Raw genomic sequence first — 23393 nt, 5'->3', positions numbered from 1 at the left:
AAGCTTGTAGAGGATAAGGTTATATTTAGTTTCGCAGTTGTGTTAAATTTTTTTTTTAATGGATAATAAGCAAAGCTTTTGTTTGCGATGAACTGAGGTAATTAAGATTTTTCCAGTAAGTTTATTTAGGAAGATGGACGACTTGGACTTTTTCATAAGCGATTTGTTCTCTGCAAACTAAGTATGAAAAGTTTAATGGGAGAAAAATCGAGTATGGCCTGCAGTTTGAGAAACAGATCCATAAAGTGTTTGGAATGGCAATAATTAATGGCCTTAATATTTGAAAAAGAGATGCCCAGCTTCTGTTACAGTGGATGTGAGATATATTTTGTTGATTATCCACCTGTTTCATGTATGTTTCAGCATTGGAGACTTTGTGAAGGGAGTTCCATGCAAAATTTCATAGATAAGTCAATCTTTTGTAAAATCTTAGTGTATTTCTTCATTTTAGGTTGGGTTAGGAAGTGGGTGTAACCATGACAAATAACCATTTCTTGGCTGCTTTGAAACCTCCCAGGAGCAGTTTAACTTGTGTCTCTGTAGAATGGGAAGGGATGGGGGGGGTCCTTCACTTTCCGAGGACGGCTTTCCACACATGAACAGGGACAGGATTCATCTCAAGGTTTTGCTTCTGTGTTTACCTTATACTAAGAAAATATTTGTCGGCTAAGCCACTTAAGTCCTAGCATAGGGTAAGATGTAATTTTTGAAGTGGTCATCGATGCAGTGTTAATGTGCTTTGTTCTTTCCTCTTGAAGATGATGTGCTGAATTTGGTTAAATAGAGGGTATTCTGAATTTAAGATGAGTGTTAAGAAGTGGTTAAGCTCTTTGAAACAAGTAACGTCACTGAGAAAAATTCATTCCAAGCTTCAGTGAGCACGTAGAGTCAGTTTTGAGGGAAGAAAAGATTGTCTCACTGTTATGTGAGTTTGTTTTTCCCTTAATAATCAATGCCTTTCTCTTTTATTCAGATATTGATTACTTTAGGTCATACCTGAACTGAAAGATTCACTAGTGAGCTTTACATTTCCTGCATTGTTTACACCCTCTAATAAATTAATCAATTTTTGTGGGAAAAGCACCTAGCAAGAACATACCCTTCTAATCTGTGCCTGTGCATCTTGTAGCTTATGTATATGAAAACATCATTTTAGGGTAATAAGCAGGTTATCAGTGGATATGTGGGCTTCTGCTCTGGCAGATTTTCTTGCCTCCCCTTTGCATTTACTGATGAGCAAATCTGTTAAAAATCCCAAGCAGATGTTGCTGGATGGAGCTGGCGTAGGGTGTGGTATGATTCTGTGCAGGGAGCCAGCAGGGATGTGGAGCTGGTGTCCTGGCCCCACATGTCTGCAGGAGCCAGCATGGAGAGAGTGTTCCTGATAACACAAGTGTTTGTTTAGCCCTGAACTCCCACTTTGAGGTCCCCAGGCATGCTGGGAGTGTACCTGCCCTCTTACCGAAAGGAAGGCAGCCCAAGCGTGAACTTCCCTGCTGTTACTCACATGTAATCTGCATTGCTGCTCGAAGTTGGGGGGCAGAAGGAACTGGCTGACTTGTTCTTAAATAGAAAGCCTACAAGTTGTGTGCGGATAATACAGTGCTTCTTTTAGCTCAAGTGATTTATTTTGGTGTGCTTTAAACTGTTTCCTAATCTACTTTAGGAAATATGAAGTTAGCCTGCCTCAAACAGGAATAGATGGTTTAATTACAGGGAGACCATTGCTGATGTGGTGCTTTAATCCTTGACTTACAGTTGCTTAATGATGGGACAAGCATTGACTTTGTTTTTAGGATTAGTTTCTTGGAAACATAATAAAATTTAAATTGGCCTCTTTGAGAAGAGAGTGAGGAAGCGATGTGACTACCATGGCATTATTATCATCATCAGACTCTTAGTTGGAAACACTTTTTTAAGAATAAAATGTTTTAGTTGTGTCAAAAGGTTTGCACCACCACAATGGGTATGCAGACCATTATAGGATCCATAAGTTGAGAAGCAGAGCATTAAGATTTGATCTTAATTCGGTAATGTTATTTAAGGACAGTAGTTTGGGAAGTTGAGCATTGGTACTTAGACATAAACGTCATTTCATATCTAGTTGAATGTGAAAGGCTACTTATACATAGGCCAATAGACCAGGCCTTTTTGGACTTTGCTCTGCCAGGGTCCTCTTCTGGTTACAGTTGTTTGCTATGCCCCAGACACTGTTTTTTAGAGATAATATATGTAAGTGTCTGTGAATGTTATTGCTGAAACTTTCCTGAGATGTTGTAAGTCAAAGTAATTTTTCCCTTCTGAAGGAAGGAGGTTTGTTTTCCCCACTTATTATCTTGCACTAACTTTTAGGTGTCTGATAGCACAGTGAACTGACTTAATTTGCTAAAATGATACAAAGCTTACCCTGATAAAGTGAAGTAAATATATTTTTGTGGATTAGGAAGTTGAACTGGTTTGTCTCCTGGTTCGATGAGCGTCGGTGTAGATGGATTAAAAAGGGGATATTTTGAAAAGTGCTGCAGGAAGGAGAGTTGGGAGTGAAGAACGGTGAAGAGGAAGCAGGGTTGAGTTCCTTCCATTTTGAAAGCAGCACGTTTATTTTGGCTGCTGTAATGTGAAACTGTACTGTGAATGTGATGTGAGCTGAGAGGAGTTGTGCCCTGTCACAAGGAATTCAGTAAAACAGTAGTTCAGATACATATATAAAGGTTGGCAAGGCAAGCCAGAGCTGCCAGAAAATAACTTTTTAATTCTAAAACCAGTAAGTTTATCAGTCAATGACACCTATGTGCTAGTTCTTGGTAAAAACTGAAGTATATAATCAATACTTTTAAGGTCATTTTGGTATAGTGAGTATGTATTTATTAAATGTTCTAGTTGCCATGTAGGATACTTATAAAAGTTATTTGTCAAAAATTTGTAGGTAAATTGTAAAATAGCTATAAAATGTATGACACACTTTTTTCTTAAACTATCTAAAATTTGAGTAGATAACTGTTCAGCAAGCCATCACATTCATATGAAAAACAACTGAACACTAGAGAAAATCAGCCAAGGCTGTAGCTAAGTGTGGCAAACTCTGCAGGGCATTGCAGCTGCCTTCTTACAGTTATGCATGGTTAATTGTTCCTACATCTGGGTTGGGGCAATCCCCAATTTCAATACAGGATGGGGGATTATGTGAGTGAGAGCGACCCTGCAGAGAAGGACTTGAGGGTGCTGGTCAATGAGAAGCTCGATGTGAGCCGGCAGTGTGTGCTTGCAGCCCAGAGGGCCAATCATATCCTAGGTTGCATCAAAAGAAGTGTGGCCAGCAGGGTGAGGGAGGTGATTCTGCCCCTCTGTTCCTCTCTTGGGAGACCTCACCCAAGTATTGTGTCCAGTTCTGGAATCCTCAACATAAGAAGGATATGGAACCGTTGGAACAAGTCCAGAGGAGAGCTACAAAGATGATCCAGAGGGCTGGAGCACCTTCCATATGAGGACAGGCTGAGAGATAGGGTTGTTCAGCCTGGAGAAGAGAAGACTCCGAGGAGACCTTATAGCGACCTTCCAGTACCTGAAGGAGCTACAAGGAAGCAGGGGTGGGACTGCTTAGAAAGGCTTGTAGTGACAGGATGAGGGGCAATGGGTATAAACTGGAGAGGGGCAGATTTAGTCTAGACATAAGGACAAATTTCTTCACTATGAGAGTGGTGAGGCACTGGCACAGGTTGCCCAGGGAAGCTGTGGCTGCCCCATCCCTGGAGGTGTTCAAGGCCAGGTTGGATGGGACCTTGGGCAGCCTGATCTAGTGGGAGGTGTCCCTGCCTGTGGCGGGGGAGGGGGGGTTTGGAACTAGGTGGTCTTTAAGGTCATCCTTGAATACTATTACTTAAATGGAATACGCAGTAATATGTATTTGAAAATTACATAAAGAAGGGGGAGGGGTTTCAAGGTACCTTTTGTTGTAGTGATTACACTAACAGCAATCTAGGTAGTTAAATTTGCAAGATGCTCCCTGTAAAAAGCTGCTGTTTTGTTTTTCCCTGCATGAACTCAACAACAACTTATGCAGAAGAAAACCATGTACAAAAACTACTTGTGCTTTCAGTTGCACAAACTTTTTTTTTAATCCAGTGAAGTTCAGTAAGGCTTTGAGTCTTGCTAACAGCTTCAGATAGAAGACTGCAGCAGTTGGCATCTGTATAGGCCCCAGAGAAAACATAGGAACAAGGCCTAGTTGAAGTGGCCAGAGGATTTTAAGTTGGGAGGAAAGAATAGGAGAAAAAATATTTAAGTCAGTGTGCAAATGTAATTTTCGAGGTGCACCCGTATCTTGTCCAAGACTGTAAGCCTGGCAGTTTAAATGACCACAGTCACAGCCCATTAGTCCACCATAGCAACAATTATCCAGGTTTCAGATCTTTATTATTTTCCCTTTCCAGCATAGAACTATTTTGACAATAAACTCTGCTCTACTTCTCCGCCAAGGAAAAGTAGCAATTTTGTTTCAAGTTATAGAGCTTTTTGTTACATTTGAAAGTACACTGCCTCGCTGATACAGGGGTATGAAGTTGCCTATTCTGAACACTTGAAACGTGCTGTAAAACTGCGTAGGAGGCGTGAGGTGGGCACAGTGGTCATCTACCTTTATGTAAAACTGTCAGTTTGGTTCCAGCTAAGGAGTGATGTAACTATGGAATTTGGTACCTTTGAAAATTTTGTCTTACTCTGACAAGCCTCACTGCTACTGCCAGCAATTGCCAGGGGAAATTCTCCTGGTAAATATGCTTCACCCTGTCTTTCAGGAAGGCTTAGCTACTGTGCTTTAAAGTGCAGTGTGCCAATCTGTATTGGTGCAGAAAGGTTTTGCATATTTTGTTCACCACCTTTTGTAACATCCCAGCATGATTATTTTGTTGCAGTTATAAAATTGATCTTTAACATAGTACCTTATGGTTTGTCTCATTGGCTAGTTTTTGTAATCCCAAAGCTGCTGGCATTATACCATAAAATGACTCTTAGCAGTTTCTCAAATTGTTTACATCTACAATGGAGATGAAATGTGTATTTTATGTAATTATGTTTTGGAGAGCTTTTCTTGATTAAACTGCTTACTACCTTTTACCAGAAAAGATGCCCCAAAATAGCTGTGGTCCTTCATGTTTCTGATTTAAAATTACATTATAGTGTTTTATTAAAGAATGCAGAATTAAAGCTTTGAAAGCCTTCACGTGATTAGTACTATTTTGGATATTAACTGTGTTGGAACTTCTAACTATTCTTGTTGTTTTATTGCCAGCCAAGCAGTCTGCCAATTTAATTTATGACAAAGGTGGTTTAACTCAACAGGTGCAAACATGAAGGCTACTGCAGGCTTCAATAATCTTATGAAATTTGTCTTCAGTCAAAAAAAAAAAAAAGACAACCACAAACTCTACTTTCAAGGTTGTGTGTTTATTGTTTGTTTGAGTTTTTTGCTTTTTAGTCAAAGTAATCAGTGTTGTGGGCAGTTGGGGAATATCTTGAGTAACCTAGGCTGGTTATACCCATGCAGCTGTAGTTTGCCTGCTCATTAGAAAACAGCCCAGAAAGAGACCTTGTGCACCAAACACAGGGTTTGGTGGTGTTACTTTCTGCAGCTTGTTTGCCATCCTCCCTGGATAAGCTAGATGCTAATTTTTGTCTTTTTTTTTATGCCATGTAGAAAGAGTAGTTGTCTAGTTTAAACCAGCCAGTGTTAAAACAGTATTAAAAAAATTTGCTTACAGTCTTTCATTATGCTTCATTCTCAATTCTCCATTAGGTTTCCTCAAACTCATCTTTTTTGCCTTTGGAATAGGTTATCTGTTTATCTGCATAGATAGTTCTGGTACAGGGAGATGGATGTTGATTGGGATCTGTGGATTCTACAAAAGATTATAATTTTACTGTAGAGTTTCTAGTGGGGAGCCTGACTTTGACTTAATATGGACAAATGTTTGTGCTACAGCATTTTTACCAAGAACTTAACTGGAAAATACATACTCATGTGAATGCAGTTGAATGAGAGCTGTGGGCCTTATTCTGGTGTCATTATCATTGGGGCTTGTCACTTCCTTCAGTAATTTTAATTCTTGCAATGTTAACTTTCCTCAGTGTGTTTCTAGGTGTTTGTTCTTTCATTTATGCTGTAAACTTTTGCTGTTCTCTGTCCAGCCTGAAAATTATCAGAGATGTTGGTTGTTTTTTTTTTCCTTACTAGTATATATCAAGAACCATTCTTCTAAAGAGGTTTTATGGCTTTTAGTCCATTTTATATTGCTTTACCTTTTAATATAACTGAGTTATTGTTGTCTGATCTTTTAATGAAGATATTTTTCTTAGGTTGTTGAAACTCTTCTCTTCAGTTTTGACCATGCTTCGTCTGTAACAGCACTTTTCCTTCTCTCTCTTTTTCTTTTAACTTTTTTTTTTTTAGGCATTATTTACACAATTTGCTGACTTTGGCAAAATGTGTCTGTCTATGGAGCAAGGATTTAAAGGTACATAATAAAATGTTCCAGTGGTTGTAGCATCTTGTTGCTGCGAGGCAGATTGAGTAAGCAGAATGTAATCTGGCTGGGATTGCCCTGCTCTCAATGGAAAGGCGTGGGGGGGTAACAGGCTGTTTGCTGGAGCTGCCAAAACTTTGTTTCTTTCACTTGTGGTGCAGAATCTGTACCTGGCAAGATTGTTTCCTGAAATAGTATGGCCATAGGCAAAATGTGAAGCAGGAAGTATGCAAGGTGCTGCTTCATGAGTTCTCCTAAAAGAACCAAAATACTAGTTTCGCTGAGGGGAATCACCTGGAGTTTTGTGGCTGTGGTACAAACAGATGGAAAAGAGAAAATCTGTTTTTTGGTTATGCAGAAAACTATTGTGATGAGCTGTGCACCTCAAAAGCTGGGGTTTTTTTGAGTTATTTTGCCTGCAGTATGCATCTGACAAAGCAATTTGGCTGCTTGTTTTTCTGGCATGGTGCTTGCTCTCTACTCCCTTTGCCAGGTCTCATTCATTCCTATCTAAATCAAAGATACAGTGTCTGAGAGGAAGGATTTGAAGATGTAGGAGATGGTGCCAGTGTGAGGAGGGGAGTTCATGGTATTTTAAAGGGTAGTTTTTAACAAGTATGCAAAAATGACAGGCAGATAATACCGTGGTGCTTGAGTTTTTGTTGAAGACTTCCAGCCTTGGAATGAGAGGAGTTGCCGAGTAAAGGACTAGACATGCTAAATGATCTTTCCCTGTTGCTGAAACTAATTCAGCACGTGAATAAGCACACTAGATGTTACTGAAAAGCAATCGAAATTCAGTAGCTTGTTTATGCTTCGTGTCTTTCTCTTTGTGTACAAGTTATTTTGTTAAAAAAGAAGTGTTGAATAATGTGACAGTTCTTTCTTTTAAAAATATTTTTGTAGCACTTGAATGCTCTTATCAAAGGCCATTTTCCAACTTTGGACATAGTGGTTGTGGCTTCCGGAAGCTGTAATCAAAAACAAGAGAGAGAATGGTGGACAGGTTATGATTTGGGTTCCAATAGTAGACTCAGCTGGGATCAGAACCTGGCTCTCTTGGCATTAGGCTGGTGTGCTAGTAAATACACAGCCTCCCTGATGGCTCTTAATTTGCTCTTGAAGGAACTTTAACAATCATTGCTGTAGGACACAGAAAAGTTTTAAGATCTTACAATGACTGGATTTTTATTTTGATAGAATTATTTTCAGTGGAATCACTAGAGTCAACGCTGACAGTAAAAAATAGGATTTTTTCCCCTTTGTCTAAATATCATCTTTTAAGTTTCACTTGTTTTGCTCAAACAAGCGTATGACTTCCTAGCTACGTTTGGTAAGTAGCATTCATATGTTGCCCAACATAGTAATATTGACTCACCGTATTTCGTGTAAGTATTTTTCAGGTATCCTTGAAGACGACAATAGGGTTCTAAATTCCCGTTATCCACAATCATGGAAGAATATATTTACTGAAATGATGGATAGCTAAATAGCATACAAGTTTCATTGTTGTAGAATTTGGAACTCACACTCAGCTGAGTTGATTGATCCAATTGTTTAGCTTTTAGTGGTCTTCTGGATGAAGAATCAGCCTTCTGCTAAGTGTTAAGCAAAGATTCTTTGCAGCTATGAGGACTTCATGTGATTGAACATGATCTGGGAACACAGAATGATATTTTGATGTATTCCACACCAGGCACAGTTCTGTCTTGTATTGCCTGAGTCTGTGACCTATGTTTGGAAGTCTGCTGTTATAGAGTAACATTGTGTTGAGGCCAACTCCTTCTTCTGTAGTGTATTTTTATTTTTTCCCTGCAGAAAGACCACTAGGCATCTAAGCAACCTATAGCTGTAGATCTACTTTACTAACAAATCCTCTGGATATTGTGCTAAATAACCTGTGTGAGTGCACTGTAAGTGCTATGTGCTAGTCCTGACAGAATCATCCCATTTGTGATTTCTTTCTGTTTATAGTCAGACTTTTCATTAAACTTTATTTTGGAAAAGGAGTCGTGTTATAGCTGTTCTAGGATTGGATGTGTGCTTATTTATTATATGTTCATGTCTCTCTTGTACTGGGGAGCCCAGAATTGGACACAGGACTCCAGACTTGGCCTCACCAATGCTGAATAAATGGAAGGATCAGTTCCATTGACCTGCTGGCAGTGCTTTGTTTGATGCAGCCTGGGACACCATTCTCCTCCTTTGCTGCAAGGCATGCTGGCTCATGTTCAACCTGGTGTTCACTAGGACTCACAGATCCTTTTCTGTAGAGCTGCTTTCCAGCTGGGCATCCCGTTCCACTTCTGCATGTGGTTCCTCCTCCGGTGCAGGACTTTAGTGCTTCCCTTCGCTGAGCATCAGGAGGTTGCTGTTCTCTGGATGGCAGCATGACTGGCGTATCTGTCACTCCTCCCAGTTCGGTGCCATCAGCAGGGGTGGTCCTGGTGTTGACCCCTAGGTGCACTGCCAGTCACTGGCCTCCAAGGAGGCTTCATGCCACTGATCACCACCCTCTGGGGTCAGCCATTCAGCCAGTGTTCAGTTCACATCACTGTCTGGGAGTGCATCCATACTTTATGAGCTTCTCTGTGGGGATCTTACAGGAGGTGGTATCAAAAGCCTTCATTGAGGTCTAGGCAGACAATATTCATGGTTCCTCTTCCTTCTCTGACACAGTGATGGGAAATCTGCCTTGCTTTCTTAAAACCAGAATTGAAATACATGCTTACCCTCTCTGTAGAGTGAAGAAGATAAGTAAGTCGTCTTACCTGGCTATGCAGTATATGTTGAGTTCTGAATATTAGATATGGGTGGGTATGTATCTGTAACCTTCTGATGTTGTTGCTACTATCCTGTCTTTGCTAATTTTTCTTGTCCTGCCTTTTTTTTTGTTGTGACCTAGCTTATGTGTAGCTATAGGCATAGGTCATTGTCTATAATAGTGGTGTTATATCATGAAATAATAATGGTCTGCTGTACGGGGATATACTTTGTGCAATCGTTGTATTACCTGAAGACTTTTCAGTGATCTTGCAGAAAACTGTTTTTAGGAGATTAATTAATTTGATGTTTGCCGTATTAGCTTCGTACTAAAGCTTACTGATTAAGCACAGCATGTTACTGTTGTTCCAGAGAGGACTATTAAATGGTCAGAATTACCTTTATCAACCAAACTGACGGTTCTGCAAAACAGAAAATAAAGTTTGGGAGCCATGTTCTCTTAACTGTGAAACATAAGAGTAGCCGTTACAATCAGACAAGCTTGTCTGACAGTCCTTCTTATTTTCCTCTTGTTTGTGGTAGTGACCAATGCTGGATGACAGGGGAGGAGTATTAGAATAGAGCAAACACACAGTGATGCTTTTCCAGCTTCTAACAATTTGCAGAGCTTCCCTGAGCAGTCAGTGGTGGCTTGGTATGCAGTAACTGTATGTTCCTGGTTTATATTCCTTAGAATGGTGGGAGGACTTTGTGCAAGTCATTGGTATACCTCATTACTGACTGTGTGGAGCAGTGGCTTTCATTGTAATCTTGTTGTTTCAGTGTTCTGTGTATTATACTGTAAACGTGATGTCCCACCCCGCTGCTGAGTAGTGTTGGTTAATGTGGAGGCTGTCATTTCGTACTCGCACTTGGGATTTTATTGTTCCTACAGGCAATTTTATTCCTTGCTTTTGGGTGGTACTTCAGCATCCATTAAAAAAATGCTGAAGTACCACCCAAAAGCAAGGAATGAGCACTTCAGGGCCTCAGCTGAGGGTTGGAGGTAGTATTGGTAAATATGTTACCCAATGCTGTTTTCCAGTGCTTGAGTTGGTTTGGGTTTTCTTTTTACTTCTTGGATATCTGCTTATTGCTAGCTTTCTCTTGGAAAGAGAAAATTGTATCTTCTATACTTTTTTCTCCTCTGGTGTGAAAGTCTCACGTGTTTGTTGACTTGCAGGCTTCATTGTTGTATTAAGTTGTCTTAGAGAGGCCTGATCACTTAGAAAAATGCACCAGGGCTAAATTAGTTTTATTTTTAACTTTCCTACTTAAAGTTGTTCACCCTACCAAGCTGTTGTTGGTTTTAAAATGTACCTTTTCTTTTCCTCCTCTGCAACTCTTACCATCACCGTGTGGTGCTGAAATGAGGGAAGCTCTGTGGTAGGGCCCTTGCCTGGTAGTTTAACTTCAGAGTGTACAAATAACTATTTAAGGCTATTAAGGAGCAACGTCATGAAAAATCCAAGAGAAACTTCTGAATATTATGTCTGGGACTCTGTAGTTTTACTTACTGAGTACAGAAAGACTTCTTTCCAGAGACTTGCAACCTGCAAACAATTTTATTTTACATCTCTGCAGTTAAATCTTTTGTTTGAATTGCTTCACTTAAGTGAATTTTGCTTTGTATTCTTCAAAGACCTAGCTGACGTTTAAAAATGTAGTCTGAAGTTGCAGAGAAAAAAGAAAACCAGCTTTCTTTGTATTGTTACATGAATTAATCTCTGAGATGGCAGGGTTTGTTTTAATAGTTCCAAATGGATATGCTAGATGTACTGTTACCTAACCTGACATTTTGCAGGTTTGATTAAGTATTAGTGCCTGTAAATACTGTTTCTGTTAAACATCATGTAATTTTTTGAGGGGAAAGTTAGGTAAATCTTGCTACATGACATTCCTATTTACAGTGCGCTGTACTTTTCATGTTACTTGTCTGCTTGACAAGGTCTTGCAGATATTGACCAAGTGTAAATGATGTAGGTGGTAGGGTTTTGGTTTTCTTTTTCCTTTTTATTTTTGTAACTGTTAGTTTCCTAACACATGGGGGGAAGGATGAGCATACATTCATTAGCTCTTCTAAAACCTTATTGCAGTAAGACAGTTCTGCTTATGTCTAATGGTTTGATTGTTTGTTTGTCTGTGAATGGTTGCTGTAATGATGGAAATACTTGAGAAGGATGAATATTCCTGCAGGATGACTGGCAAAGTAGGACTGCTGTTGACTGACTGCTGCAGTGAAAATATCATGGTGAATGTGTATCATAGAAGTATATTAAAAAAAATAATTCTCAGGCCAGTCTGCCTACTTTAAAACAGAAGATTTCCGTTCCTACAACCTTGTTAAAAGCACAAACTGTAAACTAGAATGTTGCTATTGTGGATGTAAGGGCTTGTTTAAAAAGGGTGAAGTTACTTTAAAATGTTCCAAAGTTCATTATTTCTATAAAATAGTATTTTGAAATAGAGTTTCTCTGTAACTCTCTTGCATTTTTTCAGCCTTGGTTTTACAAAGCAAGATGTAGTGGAAGGATGGGTCCTCAGATAAACATCTCCGGAAATAGAAATGTACTTTGAGAGAAGAAATAGCTAGTGATACGTAAGTGTCCCTTGTGGAGGCTGAGCTCCTGTAGTCCTGAACTGTGACCTCTTTGGTTGCTTAGTGTGAGCATAGTTCCCTTGTATTCTGATTAGTTTGGAGAGGCTAGAAATTGTAACTGCAGTACTTAAAATTGAAGCAGTCCTTATTTAGCTGGGACAAACTGACTTCTTGTTTTCCTTACAGCTGTTTCTGGATGAATTTTTGTAGGTATACTTAAAGAACACGTGTCTTCACACAGAAGCTATCATCACTAAACTTCTTGTTCAGAAGAGTGGCGAGCTAGTGCATTTCCTCAAAAATAATTTTATGAGCAAAATACATATTGTTTCTAACTTTGTCCTTTGAAATAGTTTAATTGTCTTCAATGAGAGTTTTTTTGAAGCTTCATATGTCCAGGCATTTTTGTCAGAGATTTGTTTTACCACAGAAAGGTCTCCTTGGAAGTGTTGGCCTTCCTTAATGAGAATCTCTTCTTCCAGTACAACATCAGTTAAAATTATTGAATCATATTGTTAAAATCAACCTGATCTTAAATATGTATTTCTGTTTTTCCTTCAGAGGGTTAGTAGTACGGTACCATGCAACTGTGCAAACAGAAATGTTCTTGTTGCTGCAGGAAATGTTTTTATGAAATTATTTAGAGCTTTTATTTGCACAAACATATTTTCCATACAGAATATGCAAACACATCTTTCCACTTTACTCTTTTTGTGTTGGTTTAATTTTGTGACTGGTGTTCACAGGAATGTTGGTGGCAGCACAGGGAAAGGGGAGAGTGGGGGTGGAGCCAGCAGCCCAGCAGAGTCGCAGTGCTAGAGAGCTATTCCTTTTTCACTGGTGGTGTTCTGTGTCAAATTCAGGTCCTCACGGATCTCTAAGCTTATTAGGCAATACTTGGTAATTTTAGGATTACAGCAGTTGCATATGATGGGATCGGGAGCTGAGGTAGTTTTTACCTTTTTTTGTTTTTCTTTCATTTTTCTTTTCTGCAGGAGTGTTTAGTACTCTCAGCTTCATCACTTATATCCTTCTGTGTTCTGTCACCTTAAATGTTGACAGCAGCCTCTTTTCACTAAGGTTAGATTTCTTTTGACCTGTGCTTGTTGCAGATAGACCTGCCCTCTTGAGATTGGTGTTACTAATAGATTTCATTGAACATGCAGGTCATCTTTCTGTGCATATTTCTTCCCTATCACTTCATTATTTTTTTTACTAGTAAAAAAGGATTGTGATGTTGTGATTTTTTTTGTCCTTTTTTTTTTTTGACTAATTGAAGAATGTCTGTTTTTTCGGTAGTGTTCAGGTTTTGTGACACAGCTCAGATAAGAAAGCTTTACATTTTACTCATTGACTAGTCTAGTAACCATCTCCAATAAAGGACTACTTTATTTGCTGTCAGCTTTTGATATAGGCAGTGCAATGAACTCAAAGGTAGGGTTTCCTATTCTATAATTATTACTCCTGCTTGCGAAGAGGAGAAATGTTAATTGAAAACTGCTAATGATTCCTGTGGGACACTGTTAGGAGATACACTTAAGACATGAAACTTCAGGGATGTTTAACTTGTCATATGCAGTAGATCCCTGCTTGCTTTATGAAATGATGTGGTAAGCTGTGGAGTGTGCGCCATTCATCTTCAGGGTTCGTTCCACATTCTCCCACAGTAGTTCATTCTTGTGAGGTACCTTCCGTGCTGATTGCACTTGAAGTTTGTGTCCTCTCCTTCCTTTTTGTGGGTTGTCTTTGCAGAATCTTACCTATGTATGTGTTCTTGGCTTGTGTGAGCTAGTTGTGGCTGGGAATTGGGACCGTGAAAGTGCCTACTTACAAACCCACAGCTTGGCTTGGATAAGCACAAGGCAATTCTAAGCATGTTCACTTCCGTCCTGCTATCCTTTCACTGTGTGCCTTTCTTATTGTGCTTGAAAGTTATTTCTATTGGTAAAAATTATCTTGTTTCTCAAACAAATGTCTATCTTTTTCCTTTTTTTTCCCCTCAGGACAAGCAAACGCTTTAGAATTGAACACTATTGATAATGTTAAGACTTGGCTGACTGGACCTCTAATCTGTATTCTTTCTCATGCTCGGGGTTTGCAAGTAACTGAAGTCCATAGCAGTCTGTGTGTAGAAAATGATGTGAGGCAAGTAAAAAGAAAAGGTTTAGAGACATGGATTCAGGTAGAGGAAAACAGTGCTGGCATGTGTGTCTTGTTAGGTTTAGGAAGGTGTTGCTGATTAAGAAGGTGGTTTGTGGAACGCTAGGATGAACATGGTACCAAAGGTGGGATTTCTTCCTTAATCGGGAAGATCTTCTATTATTTTTTTCAGGATTAAACTGTTTTATATCTTAATATAATGCAAATATTCTAACTAAAATTGAAGCTATTCTGCGGCTTGTTCAGATTGCTTATCATCTTTGGGAAGAAAGGAGCCCAAGTTTTACCTGAAGTGCCTACCTGGTATTACAAGAGTATATTTGCTGCCTGGAGAAGGTCTTTTCCAAGTGGGTTAGAAATTACATTAGAAATCACTGTGTTGGAGTCCACTTTTGGACACTTTACTGTCTAAGCAGGAGTGGTCTGTGAGCTTTTTTAGGTTCTGATCTTCCAGTTAGTGAGGTGCCACAAAAGTGAGGTCGAAGTACTTTTGGAAATGTTCTTTCCCTTTAAGTAAAGGTGATGTTTTACTTTGTGCACAGTGAATTTTCTGTGGATTGTTTTCTTCTGCTAGTCACAGTTCTTTCTTTATCCCTTTTGACGCTGTTTTTTGTGCTTCTGTTTTCCCGTCTTCTCCGTTTTGGGGAACTTGCTGTCATATTTTTGGCTCTGACATGCCACATGCTTGGATTTCCTAGAAAATGATAATCCTCTCTACTCTGGCATGCCGTATTCAAGCTCATGCAAGGGAATACAAGTATATTTGCAGTTTATGCTCACTGCTTCATCTCCTTATTCTGTGTGTAAAGTGGCAAATGTTGTTGTTAAAAAGACGGGAGTAGTGCTTTTTGTTAGTGACTTGCAAAACAGATAGAAATGCAAGAAAACATGAGTTTTCTGGCAAGATAGTAGGTGGGAAGGGTAAAACTCTCAAGTAGAAAACCTTCAACTTCAAATCAGGTGGGCTTTTTTGAACTTCATACAGGATCCTAACACCAGGCAGTATTTATATGAAGCTTTGTTAAATATGGTGGTAAATTGCTGCCATAATGTGGTAAATGTGGTGCCTAAAGTGGATGTTGTGTGCGGTGGGTGGTGTCTTTCAGCCAACAGCTTTATTTCTTTTTGTTACAGATTAAGGGAAGTATCAGAGAAGCTGAACAAATATAATTTAAACAGGTAAGGCATATCACATGTAAATCATGTAGGAAAATAAATTTTTCTAACAGCAACAAGAAGTGAGTGATTGTCTTGTAGATATAGTCCTAGAAAGCCTCAGTACCAAGGTTCAGAAATGCTTGCAATAGCATAGTTCTTGTGTTAGGAAGAAAATGTTAGATTTTCAGTTGTGATAAATTATATTATTAAATACCCCCCACATGAAATGGCTTCTTAATTTTAAGTATAACCCCTGTTGTTTATTGCTGATCAAATTAAATGAAAACTCTAATCACCTTTTAAGGTTCTGTTCTGCATTTTCTGTGCTTAGTGACAAAAATATGTCATGGTTGCTTCAACTAATGCATGTTTAGTCATTCTTGAATATTTTAATACCAGTAACTGTCGCTGCACATTATTCCTTCCATAGAGCACTTTTTTAAAAATATTTTTTCAGACTTAAAAAGTTTAAAAATGTTATACATGCTCACTTTTTGTTTTCAGCCACCCCCCTTTGAATGTATTGGAACAGGCCACTATTAAACAGTGCGTGGTGGGACCAAATCATGCTGCATTTCTTCTTGAGGTAAATTACTTAAATCTGCTCAGATAACAAACTCATAAACTATACACTTAAAATTAATTTTTCTAACAACAAATTGATCAAAAGTCTTCAATAACTGAAGACTTGTTTTTGTTTGTCTCTTTTTTTTTTTCCTCTAACTTGTCTTACATTTTGATTTTGGACTCTTGGTTTTCTTTTTAACATAGGATGGTAGAGTCTGCAGGATTGGTTTTTCAGTTCAACCAGACAGATTGGAATTGGGTAAACCTGATAATAATGATGGGTAAGAAATGTTTTTCTTTAATATTAAACCATTCTTTTGAACTGGATAAGCAGCTTGGCTACTCTTTTGTTTTTGTTTGTTTTTAAACTAGATTGCCTTTGGAATGGGTACTTTTGAGTAGATACGTAATAGTTATAGTGATGCAGCCAAACAGCCTAGCTTGACAAACTGGTGTAGGAGTAAATACTAGATGTGATCTTTTAAAAGAAGTGAGACAGGATCTCTAACTTCAGGAAACAAAAAAAACCCAAAAACCAACCTCTAAAAATAATCCTTATGAAAGAAACTGTTAAATTGTTAAGTTTCTGAAAGTAGTCTCATCTGGAGAGACTTACTTTCTAGACCTACTCTCTTCAGTCCAGGTAAGTCCCCCTTAATTGGAGTATATAATGGTTCATATTTGTATGTAAACTGCTTCTTACTACTGAGGTAGCATACTCAGGCTCAGGTTTATGGATAGAACACCTGGTGATTAAGATTTGTATGTATATGTTAACTGAAAACAGCGCAGTGGCTAACTCAATCACTAATTAGCTTAATATATATTTGCAACTGTGCTATTATAGATTGCCAATGTACATAAGATCTGTTAGGCATGCTTTCCACTTTCTTTTTCCAGATACCTCTTAATATACAGTTAGATTAGTTTGGAATATTCCCCAAGGGTGTTGCTTAAGCTGGTATGTTACCAGACTAAGTCCCTGAGAATTTAGACCTGGGCTTCCAGGTTTTGTTCTTAACCCATTTGGGATTGTTTTGTGACTGATTTACCATCTTTTACTTTCAGTTCAAAGTTGAGCAGTGGCTCAGGGGCAGGAAGGACATCCAGGCCAGGCAGGACTAGTGACTCCCCATGGTTTCTGTCTGGTTCTGAAACTCTGGGCAGACTGGCAGGCAACACCCTTGGGTAAGTTTTGATAGGATTGAGGCTGCAATCTGTTTGTTCCATATTTGAGTATATGTGTATACACATATATAAATTGTATGCAGTATGTGTAAGGGAACGTATAATTACAGCAGTTGTGTAGGTAGGGTATAATAAAAAACCACTTTATTGACTTGGTTAAAGTAACAGATACGCAAGTGACCCTTCAGTACCCAGCATACGGAGCGTTTTTTGTATATGCGTGAAGAATAACTTGGTTTTGGCTATGTTGTCTTTTTTTGAACATTTTTTAGTTCCTTGATTTTGAAAAGCAGTTTTTTAGAGGGACACTATCAATTTAAACACTGATAAGGCATTAAGTAAAATGAGAGCATTTACACAGGAAGTGTCTTCATTATCTATGTTTGCAGACCTTTGTGTGCTCAGTTTTGTTGTGCCTTACTCTCCCATGCCCCAAGTAATGATCAGTGTTTTGTTAGTTGTGTCTTATACATAGTAAAAGGAAGGGAACATTTGGAGAGCGTTGCCACTCAGAACCTTTAAAATTTTACTACGTACTAGATGTATTATACAAATTCAGGTTTTTTATCATTAACTTTAAAATTGATGGTGTCCCTTTATACAGCAATGTAAATCAATCTTCATTATGTAAGCACAGTGAACTCTTCGTTATTTGCTTTTGTAAGATGTGTTGAACAGTGCTGCTTCCTAAGGTTGCTCACTGTAGTAAGGAGAATTGTGTTTACAAACTGTGGTTTGTGCATGTGAATGATTTGTCAAGAGGGAGGAACTACAGCTTTTCCATGAAACTGAATTTGTTGTTTATGTTACCAAATAAGCTAATTCAGTCTGGGACTTAGTTGCATAAGATAACCCATCCCCTTACCTCCCCCAAACTTTTTGTGACACTTGTGCTTTTGAACCTAAAATCCTTGTGTTAAAGTTTAAAGGCAAACTGGTATTGTCATGTTTAAAAATTTACTGTGGAAAGTGTAAGACTTACTTTTCCTTGTTACTTCTATCTGAGTGTAACCAGTTAAAATTATTTGAAGCTATGTGATGAGGAGACCAGCCCTTCAGGGTTCCTCATTTCTTCCCTTGCCTGTTTCAGAATTAGGTAGCTGAAAGTCACCAAACTAAAAGAGTAGCAGTAGATGCTGTAGCTGCTCTATTAAATGCAAGGAATACCTAATAAACTGAGTCTATAAGCATTAGAAATGTGAAGTCCTTAGATTTGATCACAGGATTTGGAAAATTGCTAGCATCCTAACAGGACCAAGTTAGGACTAGGACACAGTTGGAATATTTGAATTATTGTATGAACATAAATGGTTGTAACTGTTGGATGTCTCAAGTCTGCCACTTATAGTTTATAACTTACATTACACAGGCATTTTCTAGTTTGTATTAAATTCTAATACATAACCTTTTATTTAAACCCACATCTTCCCTACTGAAAGCTGGGTTGAGAATGGTTGTGTAGGAAGAATCTGACTTCCCCTCAGCCCCTTTCTTTTCTCCTCAGCCCCTTTCCCACCTTCAGAAACAGATTAACTGGCTCATTTTTATTTAAAATGTCACATTCTTCTTTGGGTTTGTTTTTGAGTATTTTTCCATTTTCTGTTGTCTTTTTTTAGAGCTCTTTTGTAACTCCTGAGACGAGACTTTTCCTAAAGCCATTGCTGAATTGTTTTTCATCTTGTTATTATCTGTGCGTTTGCTGGCTACAATCGTGCAAATGTAGATGTCTCTGTGACAGGGCCTTGTCTTAGGCAGATACTTGAGTTATTCTGTGATTGTTTGGTCTTGTAAGGAGAAAAAAAGAAAGAATGACAGAAAAAGATGAGGATATTAGTAATCAACTTAGGCTGTAAAATGTAAGACAAATATTCTTAATTAGTTTTTATAGCTAAATGTAACAATTTATTAGATAATGTTTCAGGGAACATAGATTTTTGTTGTGGTGTTATAATTATTTTCTTTAAAGGGGATTGAGGATTAGAGTGGTTGAGAGCAGGAAAGGTCTGCTGATGGTGCTTATTAAATAGCAATAATACCATATCCAGTATCCCTTCAGGTGGATTTGTGCCACCAAGTTTAGTTAACCTTGAGGTATAAACTTGAGTGTTTTAGCCTTTCCTGACAACAGAGTATATAGTCTTAGGTCCAGAACAGATTCAGTTTATACAGTTCTGTGGTGTTCAGGTTAGTGGAAAGTTGTAATAATGAGGAGTTGTCTGTTTCTACAAATCTCTGCCTTTTTACTTCCTTGTTTTGATTTATAGAAATAAAACAGATATTTAGTCAGTTTGGGCCTGTTTTTGCAATTATACAATTGCAATATGAATAGATCCAGAGTAGAATAATCTCTTGAAGACCATCCACGAGGATCAAAGAACTATGTAGTTTAAGATTTGTTTTGCAGTAAAGAAGACTCTTGGATTTTTGCAGTGTTATCTGAAGCAATTTCTTAGTGTAAATCAAGTCTCAGAAATTTTAGGAGGCCTGAGTATAGTGACCTTTTGTTGGAATCTACTGACCGTGAAGCTGCTGCATATGTGCTTTTATAGTGGGAAGTTAACAGCTGAGTGTTAAATATTACAGTGCTGATACTGTTGCTTTTAGAAATGCTGGGAACTGATGTGTGCGTGTATTTATGTATCTATACATCCACACTGCTATATGAGTAAGAAAGAGTGCAACTTCCAGTTGGAGTACTATTTTATCTTTCTTTTCTGTAATTCGGAATTTTATCCATTGTCTGGTGCTCATGTTCTTACTGATTTTGGGAGATACTTTCATAGTGTTTGTCTATATAAAGTCAATCTGCAGTATTTTTCAGACTATCTACAAGGTATTAGCAATAAAACTATGACTTACTTCTTGAAGTAGTCCCCAAAGTATACTTCTATATAAAAAAAATTATACTCTAAATCTCTTAGAAGTCGCTGGAGTTCAGGGGTTGGTGGAAGTGGAGGAGGATCTTCTGGTAGATCATCTGCTGGAGCTCGAGATTCACGAAGGCAAACCAGAGTTATACGCACGGGACGTGATAGAGGATCCGGACTGCTGGGGAGTCAGCCACAACCAGTGATTCCAGCATCAGTCATTCCAGAGGAACTCATTTCACAGGTATGTGAGCTAGAAACTTTTTTTTGCCAAAAATCTGGACAGCTTATAGTGTATGAACAGGAATGTGTTGTAAAACTAGTGCATTTTCTCTAAGGAGTAACAGCATATGATTGATAAGGTTGACTTTCTCTAGCTGAACTGCTTTTATTCTTAAATGCCTCCTGTGAGCGATGGACGTTTTTTGGATTCTAGAATTTTCATTTTCCAAATTTTTTCTAAAACAAGGTATGTGTTTAATCTACATGAGGAGTGTCATGTATTCTTCACTTGCAGATGGAAGGTGTAGTGAGAAAACCAAATATTTGAGAATCACATCAAGTATGTCGCTAATAAAGTTAAATTTCTTGAAGGGGTATAAGGCGGAGGGGAGGGGGCAGGTTAACTTTTTTTTCTTGTTTGATTAAAGGAATTGTCAATTTTAGATTTAAGTGAGCAACATTAAACATACTTAATCTCTTTAAAATACTAATAGTTCTTCTTCATGGATACCTCTGCCTAAGTGTTTTACAAATGGAACTGATGAATGTTGGTTAGAAATTGCTCTGCTTTTGCCTCTTAATGCACTAAAGCCTGAATGAGGTCGCAGACTTCATTGTGTGATTAGGTGGAGTTTCTTAAAACAATATTTTTCTTCATTTTTTAAGAAAATGATACATTCAAAATATGTGACTAGTTAATGCATTTTTGTTTTTAAACAGGTGGCTGGCCTGCATTTGGAATGCAGATGTTAACTGCTAGGCCAAAGATAATCTTCCTGCATGCTTTGAATGGCCTTATAGTAGAACTGGCACATGATAGGAGCTAGTGGGCAAGCCATCTATGGACCCACCAGTGACAGAGTGGCTTCTAGTTCCTTTCTCTTTTTGAAAGCTCCTGGTAAAAGCTGTGAGCTTCTGCCCTCACAGAAGCAAGATAGTGGAGCTGTTGGTTACTCTGAAGTTAGCCCTGCTTTCAGGAGGTGGTTTCATTAGATGATGTGCAGTGGTCTGTCGGCTGTGGGGTGAAGTTCTTCTGACTTCTTTGTTCACCTGCTTTTTTTTTTTTCGAGTGTGTTTACTGACATCCTTGACACCTTGCATGAAATGGGGGAAAAAGACTGACATCCCTTGGTCCAGACAGTTCCATTCTGTGATCGAACACGTTTGTTGGTTAAGTTGTTACTTTCCCTTGCTGTGATCTTTTGCCTTTTTTAAAAAAATAGCCTACTTTGTCTTCCTTTAAAACATTTTTGGAGTGGCTCTAATGCAGACCAGTGGGAAAGATCTTCATAGCTGGTCTATAACGTAGGTTCTACTACATCTTGAAAAATCTAAAAACTGGCGTAGAATGTTATGACAAGAAGTTTACCTTTGTGTGTTGTTAAGATGTCCCTTTCTTTTTTTGCTTGCCAACGGACCATTTTATTTGGTGCCTCATTTTTACCTTGTTATGAAAACATTCAGCTCTAATTTCTTACTTTCTTCAGACAGTTTTTGATTTTCCAGAACTCTGTCAACTTCTATGGCATTCAGGAGAGGATAGTCTGTCTGGAAAAACAAAATGCTCTGAGTTCAACGTTTGGAAGGGTTTTTTTCTGCATTTACACTTTGCTAAGAAAAATCTAAACGTTGCAGCAACTGTTGAAGATAAGTGTAGGAACAGAATGGTGAGAAAAACAGAGGAAGTTAGGTGGTTCCATATAGAAGGGCTGTGGAAAGAGAAACCAGTGTCAAAGAGACAGGGATTGAGATGTAGTTTCGGAACAACAGTTGATCGCGAAACTGTTGATTGGCACAATAAGTTTAAACACTTCTACAGAAGCATATAGAACGTTCTTAGACCCAAATTTTGCTTACCCTTTAACTACAGCATTAAACATTTTAAGAAGTAGATTCTAAGGTAGACCATTAGGAAATTCAGTGGCCTAACTTGGACTGGGAAAAGGTCAAATATCTAGTGCAAGATACTATGAAACATCTGTGCGAGTCTTTGTCCGTATGTACAGTGATTTAGTCTTGGTGTTTATTAGACTACTTTTAGCATTAAGCATTCTTTCCTTAAAAATGGTGTTTGTTTTGCTGAGAATGACCAGGTGCCTATTATACTCTGCTTTTACAGGCACAAGTTGTTTTACAAGGGAAGTCTAGAAGTATAATTATTCGGGAGCTCCAGCGAACAAATCTTGATGTAAACCTTGCTGTAAATAATTTGTTGAGTCGTGATGATGAAGATGGAGATGATGGGGATGACACAGCAAGTGAATCATACCTTCCTGGAGGTTTGTATCCTGCAGCTTTTGATAAAAAAATGCCAATGTGTCCTTCAGTTTCTGTATTTAAGCACTGACAGCATGCTCCGTGCTGTGCAAGGTATGCAGCAAAGACAGTTCTTGCTTATAGGAGCAATGTCTATAGAGGCACAAAACACACGATGCACTGGGATGTCTTCAGGTATTGGGTTAGGTCTTGAAGAATAACTGTTGACCCTGTTTGTGGGTGGCGTTGAAGTTGTTTTGGTTTTTTTTTTTTGGTTTGTATTTTTTGTTGTTTTGGGGCTTTTTTGTTTGTTTGTTTTAGAATCCCAGGCTTTGTAACATCAGCATTACTTACATCTGTGTTTTGCTGCCCAGTGAGATGCTGAGACTGCTGTGTGGCTTGCTCATAAGAGCTAATTCTAAAACCTTCTAGTGACTTGCATGTTTTTGATTACTAACATATATTCTTAAGATACAGCAGTTTTTAGAGCAAAAATTATGCAGCCTTTTTTTAAATCAAAATGCCTCAACTGAGGACAAAACAACTTGCAGTTGTTACAGTTAGATTGAGAATTTATTCTTCATCCAAAATTCCCATCATAAATGCTGTAGTGTTCTGGCTACACCGGTAAAATACTGTCATTGAAGTCCAACTATTCTTTAAATATTGTTGGTCCCATACAATTTCTTTTTATAAAAGACTTGAGTCATCTTTTGCATTGGCTAAATAATTTAGGTAATCTTTTCTTGCTGAGTAAACATATTTGAAAACATAGCAGCTGAATCTAATGTTTGTGTTAGGTGCACTGCATGAAAAGAACACATCTAAACTCTGACTGCATTTTAGCTTTTTCTTTCTGTGTGTCAAAATGATATTTTGATATTTTTCTAATAAATGGGGTTTTTTTTCTGCTCATCTGGTTCACCAGGAAGGTTCATGGGCTTCCTCCATCTTTATCTTGTCAGTCATGTGATTAGACAAAAGTGGGTTTTTTTGTTCCGCAGCAAAGGCTTTGTATTTTGTTTTGCCTCTTCTAGTTTTAGTTGCAGCTGTCAAGCTTTTTTTTGCTATAGAACCAAGAATCCTTTGGTGAAA

At 38.2% G+C, this 23393-nt stretch overlaps 1 protein-coding gene across 11 annotated transcripts in view; it reads left to right on the top strand.

The window, feature by feature from the left end:
* UBR5 (ubiquitin protein ligase E3 component n-recognin 5) overlaps positions 1-23393 on the top strand; it is a 91947-nt gene that overhangs the window by 2638 nt on the left and 65916 nt on the right. For all 11 annotated transcript variants that reach the window (XM_069854454.1, XM_069854459.1, XM_069854450.1 and 8 more), the window contains exons 2-7: positions 15175-15219; positions 15703-15784; positions 15970-16046; positions 16834-16953; positions 19875-20064; positions 22162-22321. In XM_069854454.1, coding sequence (XP_069710555.1) covers positions 15175-15219; positions 15703-15784; positions 15970-16046; positions 16834-16953; positions 19875-20064; positions 22162-22321 — 674 coding nt within the window. The remainder of the gene's footprint in view (positions 1-15174; positions 15220-15702; positions 15785-15969; positions 16047-16833; positions 16954-19874; positions 20065-22161; positions 22322-23393) is intronic.

This window comes from Phaenicophaeus curvirostris, chromosome 3, assembly GCF_032191515.1.
Source record: "Phaenicophaeus curvirostris isolate KB17595 chromosome 3, BPBGC_Pcur_1.0, whole genome shotgun sequence".
In the NCBI taxonomy this organism is placed as follows: Eukaryota; Metazoa; Chordata; class Aves; order Cuculiformes; family Cuculidae; genus Phaenicophaeus; species Phaenicophaeus curvirostris.
Note: the sequence above shows the minus strand (reverse complement) of the source record. Positions and strands in the feature narration are given on the sequence as shown.